The 19,989-nt window shown below is 40.5% G+C and overlaps 1 protein-coding gene across 2 annotated transcripts in view; it reads right to left on the reverse strand.

The window, feature by feature from the left end:
- LOC106604548 (phosphatidylinositol glycan anchor biosynthesis class G (EMM blood group)) overlaps window positions 1–19,989 on the reverse strand; it is a 127,027-nt gene that overhangs the window by 96,942 nt on the left and 10,096 nt on the right. For both annotated transcript variants that reach the window (XM_014199297.3, XM_014199299.3), the window contains exons 3-4: window positions 14,438–14,647; window positions 13,083–13,271 (exon numbers count right to left, since the gene is read on the reverse strand). In XM_014199297.3, the coding sequence (XP_014054772.3) occupies window positions 13,083–13,271; window positions 14,438–14,647 (399 nt within the window). The remainder of the gene's footprint in view (window positions 1–13,082; window positions 13,272–14,437; window positions 14,648–19,989) is intronic.

Below are 19,989 nucleotides of genomic sequence, written 5' to 3' on the forward strand. Positions count from 1 at the left end.
ATCAACTCAGTACTGGTACTCCCTGTATATAGCCATGTTATTTTCTACTCATATATATATATTAGTTGAAGTCCGAAGTTTACATACACTTAGGTTGGAGTAATTAAAACTCATTTTTCAACCACTCCAGAAAATGTCTTGTTAACAAACTATGGTTTTGGCAAGTCGGTTAGGACAGCAACTTTGTGCATGACAAGAATTTTTCCAACAATTGTTTAAAGACAGATTATTTCACTTATAATTCACTGTATCACAAGTCCAGTGGGTCAGAAGTTTACATACACCAAGTTGACTGTGCCTTTAAACAATTTGGAAAATTACAGAAAATTATGTAATGGCTTTAGAATATTCTGATAGGGTAAATGACAATTTGAGTCAATTGGAGGTGTACCTGTGGATGTATTTCAAGGCCTAACTTCAAACTCAGTGCCTCATTGCTTGACATCATGGGAAAATCAAAAGAAATCTGCAAAGACCTCAGAAATAAAATTGTAGACCTCCACAAGTCTGTTTCATCCTTGGGAGCAATTTGCAAATGCCTGAAGGTACCACGTTCATCTGTACAAACAATAGTACGCAAGTATAAACACCATGGGACCACGCAGCCGTCATACTGCTCAGGAAGGAGACACGTTCTTTGGTGCGAAAAGTGCAAATCAATCCCAGAACAACAGCAAAGGACCTTGTGGAGATGCTGGAGGAAACAGGTACAAAAGCATCTATATCCACAGTAAAACGAGTCCTATATCGACATAACCTGAAAGGCCGCTCAGCAAGGAAGAAGCCACTGCTCCAAAACCGCCATAAAAAAGCCAGACTACGATTTGCAACTGCACATGGGAACAAAGATCTTACTTTTTGGAGAAATGGCCTCTGGTCTGATGAAACAAAAATAGAACTGTTTGGCCATAATGATCATCGTTATGTTTGGAGGAAAAAGGGGGAGGCTTGCAAGCCGAAGAACACTATCCCAACCGTGAAGCACGGGAGTGGCAGCATCATGTTGAGGGGGTGCTTTGCTGCAGGAGGGACTGGTGCACTTCACAAAATAGATGACTTCATGAGGAAGGGAAATTATGTGGATATATTGAAGCAACATATCAAGACATCAGTCAGGAAGTTAAAGCATGGTCGCAAACGGGTCTTCTAAATGGACAATGACTCCAAGCATACTTCCAAATTTGTGGCAAAATGGCTTAAGGACAACAAAGTCAAGGTATTGGAGTGGCCATCACAAAGCCCTGACCTCAATCCTATAGAAAATTTGTGGGCAGAACTGAAAAATCTTGAGCGAGCAAGGAGGCCTACAAACCTGACTCCGTTACACCAGCTCTGTCAGGAGGAATGAGCCAATTTAACCTCACTAGGGGGTGTGGGACGCTACCGTCCCACCTGGCCAACATCCAGTGAAATTGCAGAGCGCCAAATTCAAAAACAGAAATACTCATTATATAAATTCATGAAACATACAAGTGTTATACATGGGTTTAAAGATAAACTTCTTGTTAATCCAACCACGGTGTCAGATTTCAAAAAGGCTTTACGGCGAAAGCATACCATGCGATTATCTGAGAACAGCGCCCAACAGACAAATCATAACAAACAGTAACAAGCCAAGTAGAGGAGTTACACAAGTCAGAAATAGTTATAAAATTAATCACTTACCTTTGATGATCTTCATATGTTTGCACTCACAAGACTCCCATTTACTCAATAAATGTTAGTTTTGTTCGATAAAGTCCATGTTTATAGCCAAAAACCTCAGTTTTGTTAGCGCGTTTTGTTCAATAATCCACTGTCTCAAACAACATCCGGTGAAAATGCAGAGCGTGAAACTCAACAAAACAGAAATTCTCATATTAAACACACATAAAAGATACAAATGTTATACACCAGCTTAAAGATAAACTATTTGTTAATCCAACCGCTGTGTCAGATTTCAAAAAGGCTTTACGGCTAAAGCAAACCATGCGATTATCTGAGAATAGCGCCCAGCAGACAAATCATTACAAACAGTTAGCAGCCAAGAAGAGGAGTAACAAAAGTCAGAAATAGCGATAAAATGTATCACTTACCTTTGATGATCTTCATATGGTTGCCCTCCGAAGACTCCATGTTACACAATAAATGTTTGTTTTGTTTGATAATGTCCCTCTTTATGTCCAAAAACCTCAGTTTTGTTGGTGCATTTAGTTCAGTAATCCAAAGGCACAAAGCGCACTCTCAACATCCAGACGAAAAAAGGCAAAAAAGTACAATAAAAGTTCGTAGAAACATGTCAAACGATGTTTAAAATCAATCCTCAGGTTGTTTTTGTCATAATTAATCAACAATATTTCAACCGGACAAAAGCTTCGTCAATAGAAAAGGAGAAACAAGAAAATCGCGCTCCCAATCACGAGCTGGACTCATGTCTGGAAATGTCCACTGTCCACTCATTGAAAGTGCTGTATCTCCCTCATTTTTCAGAGTAAAAGCCTGAAACAATGCCTAAAGACTGGCCACATGTAGAAGAAGCCATAGAGATCGTGAACTGGGTCCTAAGTCTTTGTATGGTGGATAGGCTTTCAATGGAAAAACAGGCTTTCAAAATAATAGTACTTACTACATGGATTATCCTCAGGTTTTCACCTGCCATATCAGTTCTGTTACACTCACAGACATTATCTTAACCGTTTTGGAAACTTTAGAGTGTTTTCTATCCAAATCTACCAATTATATGCATATCCTAGCTTCTGGGCCTGAGTAGCAGGCAGTTTACTATGGGCAAGCTTTTCATCCAAAATTACGAATGCTGCCACCTACCCTTAGTGAAGTTAAAGGCAATGCTACCAAATACTAATTGAGTGTATGTAAACTTCTGACCCACTGGGAATGTGATGAAAGAAATAAAAGCTGAAATAAATCACTCTCTACTAAGACTAGCTGTCGCCATTGGTGTTGTCTAATGGGGATCCTAATAAAATCTCAAATCTATATATTAATTTGAGTCAGTTTGCTACAGCAGGATAATAATCCTGCAGCAACAAGAAATGTGAATTATTTTGTGCATTATAATTAATGGACATGGTTTCTTTTTTCCAAAGCCAGCTTCAAACTATGGGGGAGGGGTGGGACATTCTGTCTTTGTGTCTTCAATAGAAAGTAATTTAGGATTTGGTAAACCCATTGTCGGGCTCTTCCGAACTCACCAGGAAGCTAGTAGCACTGCATCAGTAAACCCTAGTATTGAACCTCTATGGGCTAGGTGGGACGCTTGCGTTCCACCTACTCAACAGCCAGTGTAATCCCGTGGCGCGTTATTCAAATACCTTAGAAATGCAAAACCTTCAATTTTTCAAACATATGACTATTTTACACCATTTTAAAGATAAGACTCTCGTTAATCTAACCACACTGTCCGATTTCAAAAAGGCTTTACAACGAAAGCAAAACATTAGATTATGTCAGCAGAGTACCCAGCCAGACATAATCAGACACCCATTTTTCAAGCTAGCATATAATGTCACATAAACCCAAACCACAGCTAAATGTAGCACTAACCTTTGATGATCTTCATCAGATGACAACCCTAGGACATTATGTTATACAATACATGCATGTTTTGTTCAATCAAGTTCATATTTATATCAAAAACCAGCTTTTTACATTAGCATGTGACTAGCATGTGACTAGCATTCCCACCGAACACTGCCGGTGAATTTACTAAATTACTCACGATAAACATTCACAAAAAGCATAACAATTATTTTAAGAATTATAGATACAGAACTCCTCTATGCACTCGATATGTCCGATTTTAAAATAGCTTTTCGGTGAAAGCACATTTTGCAATATTCTCAGTAGATAGCCCGGCATCACAGGGCTAGCTATTTAGACACCCAGCAAGTTTAGCACTCATCAAAGTCAGATTTACTATAAGAAAAATGTTATTACCTTTGCTGTCTTCGTCAGAATGCACTCCCAGGACTTCCACTTCAATAACAAATGTTGGTTTGGTCCAAAATAAACCATTGTTATATCCAAACAGCGGCGTTTTGTTCGTGCGTTCAAGACACTATCCGAAAGGGTAAATAAGGGTGACGAGCATGGCGCAATTCGTGACAAAAAAAATCTAAATATTCCATTCCCGTACTTCGAAGCATGTCAACCGCTGTTTAAAATCAATTTTTATGCCATTTTTCTCATAAAAAAGCGATAATATTCCGACCGGGAATCTGCGTTTAGGTAAACAGACAAAAGAAAAGAAAGCATTCAGTCGACTCGGGCACGCGCCTAAGCCCATAGTACTCTGAGCGGCCACTTGCCAAAAGCGATAAAGTGTTTCAGCCAGAGCCTGCCTCGATATCGTTCAGCTTTTTCCCGGGCTCTGAGAGCCTATGGGAGCCGTAGTAAGTGTCACGTTATTGCAAAGATCCTCAGTCTTCAATAAAAAGAGCCAAGATGAAACACAACTTCTCAGACAGGCCACTTCCTGCATGGAATCTTCTCAGGTTTTGGCCTGCCATATGAGTTCTGTTATACTCACAGACACCATTCAAACAGTTTTAGAAACTTTAGGGTGTTTTCTATCCAAAGCCAATAATTATATGCATATTCTAGTTACTGGGCAGGAGTAGTAACCAGATTAAATCGGGTACGTTTTTTATCCGGCTGTGTCAATACTGCCCCCTAGCCCTAACAGGTTAAAGAAGCCACATTTCACCAAAATGTCTAGGCATATTTATTCATTCAAGAAACAATACTGAACCACAGAAACAGTATAAACGGCAAATGTGAAGACAGTAGTGCTTTAAGTAATAGTCATTGGCACTGCGTGGAAAAAGGGGCAAAACTCCACTAGATGAAGACTAATGAATGCTAGCGCTGAGGCCTCAACCCCCCAAAATGCTTGCTCGACTTTGATTGGTGTTTAATCAGCGAGTCTGGGAACTGCTTGCCGCCACATCTCTGTGAGGTGTCCTGACTGCCGGGCAATTTGTATTTCTGATTAAACAACCCTAGGGCCTCTTCAAGCGGGGTGTTTAGCACCAGCAGGAAAGTGTCAATCTGCCAGACATCGCAAGTTGCAGGTGCAGTCTGGCGGAAAGTAAGGAGACAAACATTGAAAAGTCTATCAGAGATGAAGATCGATGAACTGCGGGCGGAAAAATAATGTCCTTATCACCCCAGATTGGGTTATTTGTTCAGTTGAGTCTATAAGGAGGCAGAGCAAAATTATTTTATTAGGATCCCCATTAGCTGTTGCCAAGGCAGCAGCTACTCTTCCTGTGGTCCAAACAGAACAGGGGAGATATACAAATGATCCTTCCCCTCTCGTGCAATGAGGCAGCCATTGTGATTTACGATGCGGTACTGCCAGTGTGCTCATTTGTAGCTTACCAAATACATACGTTGTCGTGCCCTATTCCGATTTAATGCCAAGCTGCTGGGAGTAATCCACAAATTGTAAATGTTGCACATCTCGGAATGAACAAGAAAAACAACAACTAAAAGTTTATTTTCTATAAAAAAAACTAACTCCTCTTATCCCAGCTTCAACAAAAGACAATTTGATATGAGTGTTCAAATTTTCACACGGCAAGTTCTGTGGGTGACAGGGAGTGCAATACGCAGCATCATAACAGAGTTTAGGTCCTTTACATTTTTTACATTTGAGTCATTTAGCAGACTCTCTTAACCAGAGCAACTTTCAGGAGCAATTATGGTTAAGTGCCTTGCTAATTGGCAAATCGACAGAGCCTTGTCAGCTCAGGGATTCAAACCAGCAACCTTTCAGTTACTGGCACAACACTAACCACTAGGCTACCTACCTCACATCATTCCCAGATTGTAATGTGGGAGAGTGATGTGCTAGGAGAATAGAGGCTGACCCTGAGGCAAATTGTTGCAAGAATGAAAAAGGTAAAAGGATGAGAGATGGCAGTGTCCTGCATGTCACCCTCCTATTATCAAGGCCAGCACTCATCAGAGCTTTAAAAATGGGAAGAAAATCTATACTTTCAAACCAAATGACAAACGTTCTGAGCATCCGTGCTGAAAAGTTGATTGCACAGATGCCCGCACTGAAAGAGAGAAAAATAAAGAGCTGTATGAATGTCATAGTGACATGAAATATCATACCAAAATGGATAAATGCATGGAAGTTCTCTGGGTAGTCGCACAAAGAGGATGTTTTTATGGATTCTTCTGTGGCTTGAAACAGACTATTCAAAGTGGTTCGACTCACAATTGAAGTCTGAAATATTCTGGTTTCACCTTTTAAAAATTCACAGTATCTGTAAACATTCTTTGGGGCCTTTGTAAGGAAAATGTTTTACCTTCCCAAAACAATCACAATCACATTCTTTGAGGTTCACTTAGAGGCCTTCGGTCCTTTCCACGAGTGACAAGAGACCGCTTTATCAGGCAAAGCTTTCTGTGAAGACCATCTACTTTTAAGAGGTTCAGCTTTGACTTTCTACATTCACATGCTCAAAACATGACATTTCAAGTAGTCACGGTATAATTGTATTCTATTTGTTAATTATAATATGGATAATGCCTTGCATCAGCTGTTCAAGAATTGATCCATACATGATTATATGGGTGTGCATCTTTCTTTAGTTATTCAATACACATATTGATACATGCGCTTCAATATGATAGAGGAACCATTTAATACAATAACATGGTGCAATGTCTGGCTTGGCCTAACGGTAATAAACCCATCATAAATGTGTTGGATTAAGGATAAGACCAGAGTGACTGTGGGAAAAGTATTGTCCTGTGTGTGTATAAGGGAACGTCCTACCCTTTAAGACAGAAACACCAATCACTTGAGGCTGAGAGAAAAGGTTAACTTGTAGCTGTGTTTAAGAGACATACTTGTCTTAACTTTCTCATTTTGACCACAGCACAGTCAGCTCCGATATGGCCATGTCTTCCTCTGCTATGAAATACCACCATCGCTGCTCTGTCTGTACAGAAATCTACACCAAGCCGGTCTCTCTCATCAACCACCACACCTTCTGCATGACATGCCTCCAACGGATCCTGCCTGGAGTGCAACGCTCAGGTCAGGGGCAGAAGCTTTCAGATCAACAGGAATCTGAAGAACTTGGCAGAGCAGCTGAGAGAAGAAGCGAGACAGGTAAGGGCCAAAGTTAATTGGTGCCCAGACCAACACCAGGAACTGAGCCTGTTCTGCAAGCTCATCTACCTGGTGTGTCAGGATGGAAGCGAGCACCACTCAATCAGGCCTCTCAGAGAACAGGAGGATCTGGTGAAGAGGGAGGTGTTGGTTTGTTGGTTCTCTTGTTATTGCGGACCTCAGGACAAAATAGAATAACACAACCACCTCTGACAGAAAGATGAACGCTCTGCTCTGAACTGAGATTAGCTCCTGGGATGCAGGCTGCCATGGACACGGCTGAGTTTGGGGGGTTTCTAAATCGATGGATACATAAATCACAAGGTGATGTAATCTGCAAGACTGATACTCCATCCTACCCTAGAAAACAAATAACGGTTTATTCTGTTTGTGACAACATTCCACAGATCATTGTAACAAATTTGAATTAATGTTTTAACCATTTTTAAGCACAGTATTTAGGTGACCCTCGTACTTGAATTGCTTTGTATAAATATACTAGTAAACACATAGCACATCCTGAAAAACAACAACGAACACATTCATCTGAAAAACTCTTACATTCTTTCCAAAATACAAATAGAATTGATAAAGTGATTATGCACGTGAAAGAAACAATGTAATGTGAATGGCTGGTCATTTAAAGCAGCGGTTCCCAAACTTTTTTGGTTTGGGAACCGCCGCGCACACGCCATGTCTATTTCTATGGGCCCAAGCACTGTTCATGGCAAACTGTTCAAACCCCTCTTGCTGACGGAGAGAATATTCAGCATGTTTAAAGCTTATTTACTGAAATTCTACACATTTTGTCATGGGGTGCAGAGAACAAGTTGGAGTTCTAAAGCAAATTTTCTTGCAATTCTATACATGTTGCCATGTCTAATGTGTATTCATGGAATATGAGTGATTCAAACGTTTCAACAAAATCTGGATATTTCTGACAAGCGATAAATAGCGATAAAAAAAGCTCTCAATGACTAACATGAGGAAAATTGCACTAGCCAATTTCGAAATTGCATCTTGTACATTCTTCTATTACAAATTTCAAGAGTAATTTGAAAGCCGAGCCGAGTTCTGTCGACCCCTCGTGAGCGCACCCCACAGTTTGGGAACCACTGATTTAGAGGCCCACTGATCGCATAGAATAGATCCCTACATGGTTACATTCAACAGAAGTGAAACTCAATCTGGTATTAAATTAAGTCTGTATTACAAAATGCCACCCACATGCCACCTCAGGTCTCTTGGCCCTCCCACCCTTCCGGGAGGGCAGCTCCCACAAAGCCCAATCCAAGCTCTTCTCTGTCCTGGCATCCCAATGGTGGAACCAGCTTCCCCCTGAAGCTAGGCCAGCAGTCCCTGCCCATCTTCTGAAAACATCTGAAACCCTACCTCTTCAAAGACTATCTTAAATAATCCTCCTCCTCACCTCAACACCCCCGCAAAAAATAAAGATTTAAATACAAAATTAAAAACTTAACCAGCACCTTGCACGTGACCCCCCCCCCCTCCCAGCTCTGACTCTACTGATAGCTACGATTGAGGAAAACTGTACTTTCTATGCCTGTGATATGTGGTTGTCCCACCTAGCTACCTTAAGATGATTGCACTAAAAGTACGTCGCTCCAGATAAGAGCATCTGCTAAATGACAAATGTAAACATAAGTCCTGCTGCTTTTACAATTCTTTAATTTATGCTAAGGGGAAAGCATTTCATCAGAGAATGTGAACGGGTAATGCACACAGCACTCCACATTTAATTTAACATGTACATTTCTCAATCAGTGTATTAAAAAGCGGTCTATGCAACAATTTAAATGATAATTTAGATTTCCTCAAGGTATTTGAATAATACAATTGTTTGACATTAACATAATCCACACAAAAAAAAGTTTGGATACACTAACTCATTCAAGGGTTTTTCTTTATTTTTACTGTTTTCTACATTGTAGAATAATAGTGAAGACATCAAAACTATGAAATAACACATATGGAATCAAGTAGTAACCAAATAAACGTGTTAAACAAATCAAAATATATTTTAGATTCTTCAGCCACCCTTTGCCTTGACATCTTTGCACACTCCTGGCATTCTCTCAACCAGCATCACCTGGAATGCTTTTCCAACAGTCTTGAAGGAGTTCCCACATATGCCGAGTACTTTTGGCTGCTTTTCCTTCACTCTGCGATCCAACTCATCCCAAACCATCTCAATTGGGTTGAGGTCGGGTGATGTGGAGGCCAGGCCATCTGATGCAGCACTCCATCACTCTCTTTCTTGGTCAAATAGACCTCACACAGCCTGGAGGTGTGTTAAATCATTGTCCTGTTGAAAAACAAATGATAGTGGGACTAAGCGCAAACCAGATGGTATGGCATATCGCTGCAGAATGCTGTGGTTGCCATGCTCTTCAAGTGTGCCTTGAATTCTAAATAAATCAGACAGTGTCACCACCAAAGCCCACCACACCATCACATCGCCTCCTCCATGCTTCAAGGTGGGAACCACACATGCGGAGATCATCTGTTCACATACTCTGCGTCTCACAAAGACATGGCGGATGGAACTAATAATCTCACATTTTGACTCATCAGACCAAAGGACAGATTTCCACCGGTCTAATGTCTATTGCTTGTGTTTCTTGACCCAAGCAAGTCTCTTTTTCTTATTGGTGTCCTTTAGTAGTGGTTTCTTTGCAGCAATTCAACCATGAAGGCCTGATTCACGCAGTCTCCTCTCAGCAGTTGATGTTGAGATGTGTCTGTTACTCTGTGAAACATTTATTTGGGCTGCAATCTGAGGTGCATTGAACTCTATTGAACTTATCCTCTGCAGGAGAGGTAACTCTGGGTCTTCCTTACCTGTGGTGGTCCCCATGAGAGCCAGCTTCATCATAGCGCCTTTTGCGACAGCAGTTGAAAACATTTTCAAACTTCTTGAAACATTCGTATTGACTGACCTTCATGTCTTAAAGTAATGATCAACTGTCATTTCTCTTTGCTTATTTGAGCTGTTCTTGCCATAATATGGACCAAATAGGGCCATCTTCTGTGTACCACCCCTACCTTGTCACAACAACCGATTTAGCTCAAACGTATCAAGGAAAGAAATTTAAAAAAGGCACACCTGTTAATTGAAATGCATTCCAGTTGGCTACCTCATGAAGCTGGTTGAGAGAATGCCAAGAGTGTGTATAGCTGTCAAGGCAAATGGTAGCTACTTTGAAGAATCTCAAATCTAATCTATGTTTTGATTTGTTTAAAAAACATTGGATACTACATATGTGTTATTTTATCATTTTGATGTCTTCACTATTATTCTACAATGTAGAAAATAGTACAAAGAAAGAAAACCCCTGGCATGAGTAGGTGTGTCGAAACTTTTGACTGGTACTGTATATCAACCTCCGGAATCGAGAACCAATTATTTCGATACACTGAATGGTTGCGTTCCCTGAAGGACGAACATTCAGTGTATACAAGAAATTGGTTCTCACTGGTAAACATACTTCTAAATTCAATTGATTACAAGTTCTGTGTGATCTAGTTCCTGTGTGTGTGTCCTGGTTTTTCCATTTAAAATGTGTGTACTCCACAGAGCAGTTCTACTTTCAAAGACATCTGAGGATATGAGCAGAACTGAATGCATTATCAAAGAAGTCTAAAGTACAAGAGGGACCTCGTCATGATGTTGTTTCATGGCTAATGCTCTACTGCTTTGTGTGAGAATTGGCCCCCTGCCCCTCTTCTAAAAAGTAAAGTCTTCTCGCTCTGGATGATTGAGATTGACCTTGGGATGAGGAAAACCTGTAAGGACATGTCCATTTTACACTCGTTCCTCTCTCTTCCTCTCCCTTTAACTGGGATATAGTCACTCCCGTTGTCTGTAGATAACATGATATCCTTCCTTAGGGAGGTTTTTAGTCATTCAGTTTTTATTGTTATTCTTTTGTTTTTTTATCCTCTTATGTTTGTTGTGTAGTAAATATTTTCATAGTTTTTTTCCTGTGAAGCATGTTGCATTCCATGTCTGAATTTTGCTGTATAAATAAAGCTTGATATGATTTAATGGTAGAACATCAGTCCTAGACCTAGACCAGGCCTAGACCATGGCTGGTCTGGAGTTACGCACCGCTGCTTTCACACCAAGGTTCCTAGAGATGAAAGGATTTTTAGTTAGACTATCTTCAATAGATTAGCCTTCATAAAGTGACAGTAACTATCTTTGGTACCTTAATTATATTATTTCCTTATTTTCTGGGGAGGGTGTTGCCTTCAGCAGCCATTACACAGAGGGGGAAAGAGAATCATCTAAACCTCAGTGGACAGTTTAAATAAGTGGGGACAGGATGTTGACACTAGCAGATATGGCAGATTGTGCCCACAACGTTTCCTCTCTTGTTGTTTCGGGGATCGGTGGATTCAGCAGTGGCAGGGAACAGACTCACAACGTGGCTGGTTTAAAGGAGTTGACATACACTGATCAAGCTCGGATTTTCTTTGCCTCCATATTCCCTTTCATCGAAGGCTGTGAGAACCCAGAAGCAGGAGTATATTTGACAGTGCTGCTTTCAGCACCGTGGGAAAACATGCTTAGAAATCAAATTGTGCACATGAGAAAAGACAACAGAAGATGTGCCAGAGTGGAGTTGGCCTTCTGAGCAATCCATTTTGTTACAGATTGTTTTCTTTTCTCCAAAGATGAAGAGAGTTGGAAAGATTCAACCCAAATCCTGTTTAGTTAAGCTATACAACAAAAATACACCTTTGATGGTCAAGACAACACCAATTCAAGTAAGCATATTGTCAAACATGAACTTAAACCATTTAAGTAGCAAGACTAATGGTTTAGAAAAGCCTGCCCTAGTAAGAATGATCATCTTCAATGATGTCCAGAGTCCCTCCACCTCTGTTTTTGGAAGTAGCCACTGCCCAGTAGCTTGTCCATTAACAAATGTCAGCCCTATTGTATTGAGTAGTGTGAACACTAAAAATAGCAATTGAATCCCTCCCCCTCCAGAAACTGTAGCTCAGATTGCATGTTGTCCCGCACTGCAGGTACTGGCTTCTCCTTTATAAATCAGGGCAGGACAAAGTAGGCCAGAAGCTCAAACTACCTTTTTACCGGCGGAGCCAAGGAAGCCTGCGTTTGATTGTCTCCCAGATGACCACTATGCACGATGCCTCATTTATTTTATCACAGCACCGGCACAGCGTGAAGAAACAGGATATCGGTAGTTCTGCAAGGTAATGAAAGTCACTGGAATGTTTTATACCTCGAAACTCATTGAAAGTCTACCCGTTATCTCAGTCATCTAAGGGAACATACTTTGTGGGTTTTTCACAGAGCTCTAAGAGAGACTCAATGGTACCACAATATTATATATTTAGGTCACAATGGTACTGTGTAAAGAACAGTAGAGGCAACAGCAGCAGGCTTCCACTGGGAGAGTTTGGAGCCTTTGAAGCACATTTCATTCAAAGAGCTCCCTGCTGAATATGCACAAGAGTTAAAAAGCTAGCATGGTTAAATATGCATAAGAACACCGTTTTCAGTCAGGATCCTATTAAAAAACAGGAAAAGGACTGTTGAGCGCTTCAAACGCATTTATCATAACAGGACATTCTCCCAGAAATAAATGATGATACTTGTCATAATTTTCCAGCCGCATTACAAGAGGATGAAAATAAACGGGATCTTTCCGGACATGCAAGTGATTTGTAAATGGAAAGATGAAGTTGAAACATTTTGTTCTTAGAATATTGATTAGAACAATATATACACAGACTATTTCTTTCAATTCCTCTCTGGCAGTGAAATGGACTGCCTGAATATAATGCAAATGTGCATTTTTAATTTCACAAAACAACCCATTGAGAATGAATAGGCAACATCTGAACTCCAAAGTAAATATGTGTCATTTTGCTATTGAAAAGTAGGCTGCTATACCTTTAAGATGAGGGAGCCATGAATCTTCTTGAGGATGTCGTCCATCTCCATTAGTTTGGGCTGGATGAGGGAGCTGTGGGGTCCACTGATGTGGCCGATGTGGTCCAGGCCCAGGTAGTGCAAGATCAGAATGTCCCAGTCGTCTCTCTTCAGCGTGCTATCCAGGTGACGCGTCACGTTGTTGTCAACCTAGGAAAAGTCAGGGCAGACATATAGTATCAACACAGAAAACTCATGATTGTGTCATTGTTTCTGAATCTGACAAACTGTGTACAGTATAGGGGTGTGACGTTTAAACTAACGCAACAATGCTGTAAGTAGTAAATTATTTGCCATGGATATAAAGCGCTCCGCACGTCGTCGTCATTAACAATTGGAAAAATAGTGAGACAGGGAAGCGACAGCAGCAAAGTTCTGTATGGCAATACTTTGAGAAGTTAAACGAGAAGGTGATGAAATGCTAACTCTGCGAGGTGGAATTGAGCTACAGTGGCAGCACAGGTGCAATGCTGAAAGAGAGGCTCCGTGAGACCCAACCCATCGCTGGCAGCAGTTCGATAAGGGGCGGAGTGAGGAATTCACAGTGCTGATTACAGAAATAATTGCAGTTGATATGCAGCCATTGTCAATGGTAGAGGAAGCCGGCATCAATCCCCTAATGGCATATCTAGAACCAGACTACAAGATGCCAGAAATCTGACATTGTACAATGATAGCTCTGCAAGTACAAAGCATGAGCTCTCAAACGCCATATGTGGCGATAACAACAGATTGTGGGACATCATACATCACTGCAACTAGCCATAATATTGATGATAAGTGGTACATGAAGCACGTACTGACAACTTGGAGGAGAGGCACACAACAGAGAACCTAAAACAGCATCAATACCATCATTGCTGAGTGGGTGAGGACAGCAGTAAGGTGAGTGCTGTCTGGTACGGTTTCCACTAGTTACCACAGCCACAAAGTCAAAACTTGTAAAAATGTATGAAAACAAGAAGTATATTTTTGGTTTTAATTTAAGGTTAGGCACATGGTTAGCAGTGTGGTTAAGGTTAGGGTTAAGGTTAGAATTAAAATCACATTTTAAGAAGAGAATTGTATAAATAGGCTGGCTTTATGACTTTCTGGCAGTGGTAACTAGTGACAAATGGTAGGCATATGGGGTCATATTCAGAACCACATCTGAATTGTGAATTCACGTCTTTTCTTTTTTTTACATTTAAACGTAATAATTTTTAAACATTTGTCACATTCATAGTAGAGTATGTTCTAAATATTACCTAATAGAAAATGATTAAACTTCAGTCAATATGACCCTGACCTTCAAACAGATAACGACCCTAACTGACCTCGGTGTAGTCGGACACGAAGAAAGAGGTCGTGCCATCGTACTCCATGAAGTGCTTGGGGAAGAGCTTCACCCAGGTGTCGTCCCCGTAGAACACCATCCGCTTGCCCGCTGTCTTGGCCTGCCAGATGAGGTTGTCCTCCAGCAGCACTGGGGAGTTCAGGTTCATCACCACGTCAATGAAGCCCGGGATACTACCTGTGGTCAGGGCCTAAACGGGGAGCAGAATGGGAAGGGCCAAGGGAGTTTGTCAACCTACGTACGTAAACTAGCAATAGGCCAAATATGCAACATATTATTACCAGATGTAAAGGGTAAAAATCATTGTCTCTGTGTAGCCTATTAATGTTATAGAAAGAGTACAAATAATTGTCTCTGTGTAGACTATCAAACAAGGTTTTGTGTTGTTTGAGACCACCTAAAATGAGACTGATTCAAGACCAAGACCAGAGCAATTTGAGTCCGAGTTAAGACCAAGACCAGAGTGGGGGCACGACCGAGTCAAAACCGAGACCAAGAGTTTATCAAGGGGTCTGAAACAGTGTCAAGACCAGAAAAATGTGAGTCCAAATCAAGACCATGATTGTAATTTTGTCAAATCACCACATAATAGGAGTTCAAAATGTCCAGTATTTCTGTGTTCCTATTTCAGAACAAGATATGGATTCTTTAGGCATTCAGAAGTGAAATAAATGCATGCTGAGGGAAAATAGAGCCACTGTACAAATTATTACTAACCCAAATACAGTGGGGAACAATGGGCCTTCCACACCTTCAGAGAAGGGCTAAGGATTTATAAAATAATTATTATAATAATCAGTTTTTGTTGGAAAGGAAATGGTTAACACTGCTAGTCTCTGTGGAGATACATCTAGCTAGCTAAGTCAGCCATTGGCTAGGGCGGCCATCAGAAGCTAGATAAAAGGCATCAGCCAACTGTATTAGGGCAACATTTTGGAGTGACAGTGGAATCAATCACTCAACATTTTGACTTACTGGGTGGAGCCGTTTTTACAAAAACGTATGGAAACTTCTTGAAGGCCAACAGGTCACTGTGCAATAGCGAGCAGTAGCTTTCCCACGGTCAAGTACCTAGCTTTTGTTGACCGCTAGTTTGCCGCTGACGCAGCAGGTGTTATCAAAGAGAATGTTGTTGCTAATTTGTTAGCTTCTCTCTTTTAAAGAATAACTTTCAACAAGAAGTTAAGTTTCAAATTAAGATAATCTGGTTAGTGGAACTGTGTTTTTTATTGCAGTGCGCTTGCTGTTGTTAGCCATCTCTTTGAGAATAACTTTTGTGTGAACGATTGTTGCATTTAAAGTGGAACTGAAAGCATTTTAGCATCATGAAAACATTTTCTGACAAGCGACCACTCCGATATGGTCATTTTCACGTTTTCATAAATTCATAGAATGTTTGGGTATGATGTATACTAAGACATTTGCGAAAATTCTATAGTAATATAGAATGGGAAACCGGCCATGCATTTGGACAATTAGACAATGCAGTAAATAAAACATTGGTCTTGTCCAGGACCAGAGTCTATACAGACCGGTGTGCTACAGTCAATCACAGCTACACAAAAGCCACAAAATACAATACAAAATACACCTGAATGGATGTCACTCGCCCACTCCTCCAATGGCATGACATGACATTCTCCTTGCAGCTAGCTAGCTAACTGACGTTAGGCTCTGTGTTTTTAGCTTGCTACATACATAGAAATGCTAGCCTATTAGCCACGTTATGACTAACTTGTGATCATTGCCTTTGCTAGTTAGATTGTATTGACATTCCCAGCCCGTTTTTGTCCAGAATATTGAGTCATTGAAACTGAAACATGGCAGCAAACAATGTACCAGGCCAGCTGTGATTTACAACCTGATAGCAATACTTCCTGGACTACCAAGAAATGTATTGGTTAATTGTAATAATCATGCATTGAACTGCATCCATCTCTTCTGCCAAATATGCCTTAGTGTACATCATGGAAAGTTGAGTCAAATAGAACCTATTTTTAAAACTTATAAAGTTGGTTTTGTAGCATAAACTTTTTTTACTGATATAATAATATTATTCTATTTCATATCTGTAAAGTAGTTAAAACACTTTCAGTTAGACTTTAAACTTTAGGTCACCGTTTACTCTGTGTGCTAAACATGAAAAGTTTTTTTGGAAAGGGAAGTAATAGTTGTACATTTCAATTGGATAATGCTTAATGGTTGTGTTTTTGTATTCTTATGATTGGGACCTACTGGCTAACTATGTCCAAGTCTATGGACTGCTTATACTTTAACTTCATGCTGTGTGTGACTGCTGTCATTCCATCAGCCCTATGCAGTGATGCCTGGAGAAGTGGGTATACTCTAATTTTGCCAAAACGTTCCCATACATCTCGCCCAGCAAAGGAAAGGCATGTGTGTGAAAAATGTTTTCATATGTTTAAAAAGAAAAAAGAAAAGTTTTCCTATAGATCTTTCTGATTTTCAGTGTCAAAATCACACTTAAAAAATCTAATAAAAAAAAGACAAATTGAATTGTCTAAGTCAACAACAATGCTTAAACCACATCAATCTGATTGGGTGGGCCTGTCAGGGCCTAGCTCCCCAGTGGGTGGGCCTCTGTCCACCTAGGCCCATCCATGTCTATCCTACAAACAGCACATGATGACAATTGCACATCACAAATAGCCTACTAACCAACACTTAGAACTAAACTTTTTCAATACCTGGTTTGCATACCCATTGTTGCCTTTGTTAGCATTTACTGTTAGATCTTATGAATTGAAACATCTTTGCTACCATACCAGCTACCGATTGAGCTGGTATGGTAACCAGTTGAGAGATGCACACTTGCTGCCTGCAGATGATTTTCCGCTGAAACTAGGCTGTGTGTGCAGCGCGCATTTGAATATATTTCACAGGCTTTGCGATTGTGTAGGCTACTTTGTGCATGACTTCTCTATTGTACTACATAATTGATCAATCATATACCTCCACTACACTACTTTGATATGCAGTAGAGATTAGTGAGTAGTGAGTATATGCAATGCCCACAAACAAAAGTGGGTTTACGGCTTATACCTGCGTATACCCTCCACTGCACCACTGTCCCTTTATACTTTACAAAAAGTGCACTTTCCTACAGTGTGCGCTGGTATTACGATTGCTGTGCTTTCAGAATCATGAACCTGTCACACACTTGAGGCCTATAGGTTCGCCAGTGCACAAACATGTCTATAATAGATAAAGGCTGTTAAGATATTAATGTTTTAATAAATAAGTGTAAATATTTGGCCTGGAGAAGCGCTTTTATGCGCCCTCTGAATGAAAGCTGATAACTATGAGTGTTTTACTCGGCTGGTCTCGGGAAGAAATTACGAGTCCTTACTGTCCGAGACGGAGTACAAATGACACTCAATATGTGGTCTCAAGACCGTACTCGATTACTACAACACTGCTATCAATGTTATAGAAAATGTCAAAATCATTGTCTCTCTGACTACCAATGTTATTTCGTTACGCTAGCATCTCCATTTACTCAAGTGTAATTTGCAATATAAATAGGCTAACACCAGAGCTACTGCAATTACAATGGGAAATGGGTTTTGTACGATTGTGGTCCAAACAATCACTGAATGACCAACTGTGTACCATAAACAGTTCAAGTATCACTGTATCACATGCTTTTGTGTCCTCCTCAGCTAGTTATAGCCAATGAAGCAACTCACATAGGCCTGGATGTTGTTGGCAGTATCTCACTACTCGGTCACATGCGATGCAAATCAGCATGTTTTCACACCGCAACGCCTTGCATAATCACTGTGATTTCTCACAATCAGGCATTCTGGGGCAATTAACCTTCGGTCAGCCTCACAGAAGGAAGCCGAAAACGGTGCCAAATATAAACCACGTGATGGATTCCATGCTTTGTTTTCCTCCACATGGTTGTGCGGGTGCTTTAGTCCATTAATGCAGCGGCGCTAGCAGTAGTTGGGAGGACCTGCTGGCATTTGGAATTCAAGCAAAACTACCAGAATTATCTACATTTAGGCTAGTCCAAAACTGGAGGAATTAGCCCTATTTTTAGCGGCAGAATGTCTGAATGACTGCAAGCATGCTTGCCTATATTCACATACTCAGTGCATACTACTCAACACTGCCAGAAAACCTTAGCACTCTAGCCTAACATATCTCACACTAGCCTAATTGTCAAAACAACTCCACTCAAGGATTGACCGAAGAAGAGTAGCGAACCTAGGGGGACGGTTGGCAGTGAGCCAAACACAGATGTGAAGATACGGTGGTGAATAAAATACTAAAATCAAACACTAATTGTTCATTATTTTATCTTTTGTACTATTGTGTTTTATTATCTCGTGGGGAAAAAAAGGTCTGCTAAATCTGGCTCTGGCACCATTTTAAAGTCGATGACGCTGTTACCCAAGTCATTAAAGTCTTCGGAAATAAATAATTTTGGTGCTTTAGTTTGGGAAGTTCTCATGGATATGCAGTTTTTTAAACTCCAAGATTAAAATAAAAAGAGGTTTGAAGTCGGTGGCTGGGGACAAAGACCCCCTACTCCCACAGTTTTACTCTCCAACGACACTTCCATTCTCTTAAGAGATGTATTTTTACAAACTTCAAAAGGAGGTAGGCCATCATTGAAAATAAATTATATCGCTTCAATGCTGCATGTCGTTAGATCATGAGAGGAACAAGATGTGATAAAGAATCGAAGTGATACATTTGACAATCACCTACCTATCAACTGCATCACAAACATGATCAAACGCTAGACTAAAAAGGGGTAAACTGTCAATCCAAGGAAAAAGGAACTCCTAAATCTGACTTTTACAGTGTGCTGAAAGTACAAATAGCTTCCTCAGATAAAGCCATTTACTTTACCTTGGAATACTAGCCAGAATAATTGTTCATGGAAGCAATTGTTAAAACTACAGTGCTAGCATTTTTCTAAAGCTGAATGATCTACCATTCAGAACCCCAAAGTGGTCCAAATGGATATCTTAAATCACTACTCTGCCACAGCGTCAAACCCTGATTGGGGCCAACTTATTCATTTTCAAGCTAGGCCTACTTTTCCAAAGTCAGCAGAAACTTTAGATCAATGATTGACTTTTGATCTTAAGCAGGCTCTCTACATAAACCCTAGAGCAGCAGTTCCCAACTATTTCTATTCCGGGGACCACCAGATCACCCTCAAAAGTTCTTGAGGACCACCATTTGTGAATGTAACAAATTAAAGGCCTATTATTGTTATCTTTGGAAGACAAAAATCTAAAACAAATAAAACAATGTGGACCACCTGTAGGTTGAAAAGCATTGCTCTAGAGACAACACCAGTCTATCCATCCATGATGGTTCAGCTCACACGAACAACACAACCCTCCATCTGTGAGAGAGAGAACTCAGTTGAAGCCTGCACCGGCTTGTTCTTAGATGTGGTTGGAAAACCCTCAAATGCAGGAGAAAAGCTTGTATCAAGCAGGGTTTCTACCGATTTCATCATTGGGAGGCTGGGGAAACACAGGA

The sequence above is a fragment of the Salmo salar genome, chromosome 05 (assembly GCF_965601325.2).
Source record: "Salmo salar chromosome 05, fSalSal1, whole genome shotgun sequence".
NCBI classification, from domain to species: domain Eukaryota; kingdom Metazoa; phylum Chordata; class Actinopteri; order Salmoniformes; family Salmonidae; genus Salmo; species Salmo salar.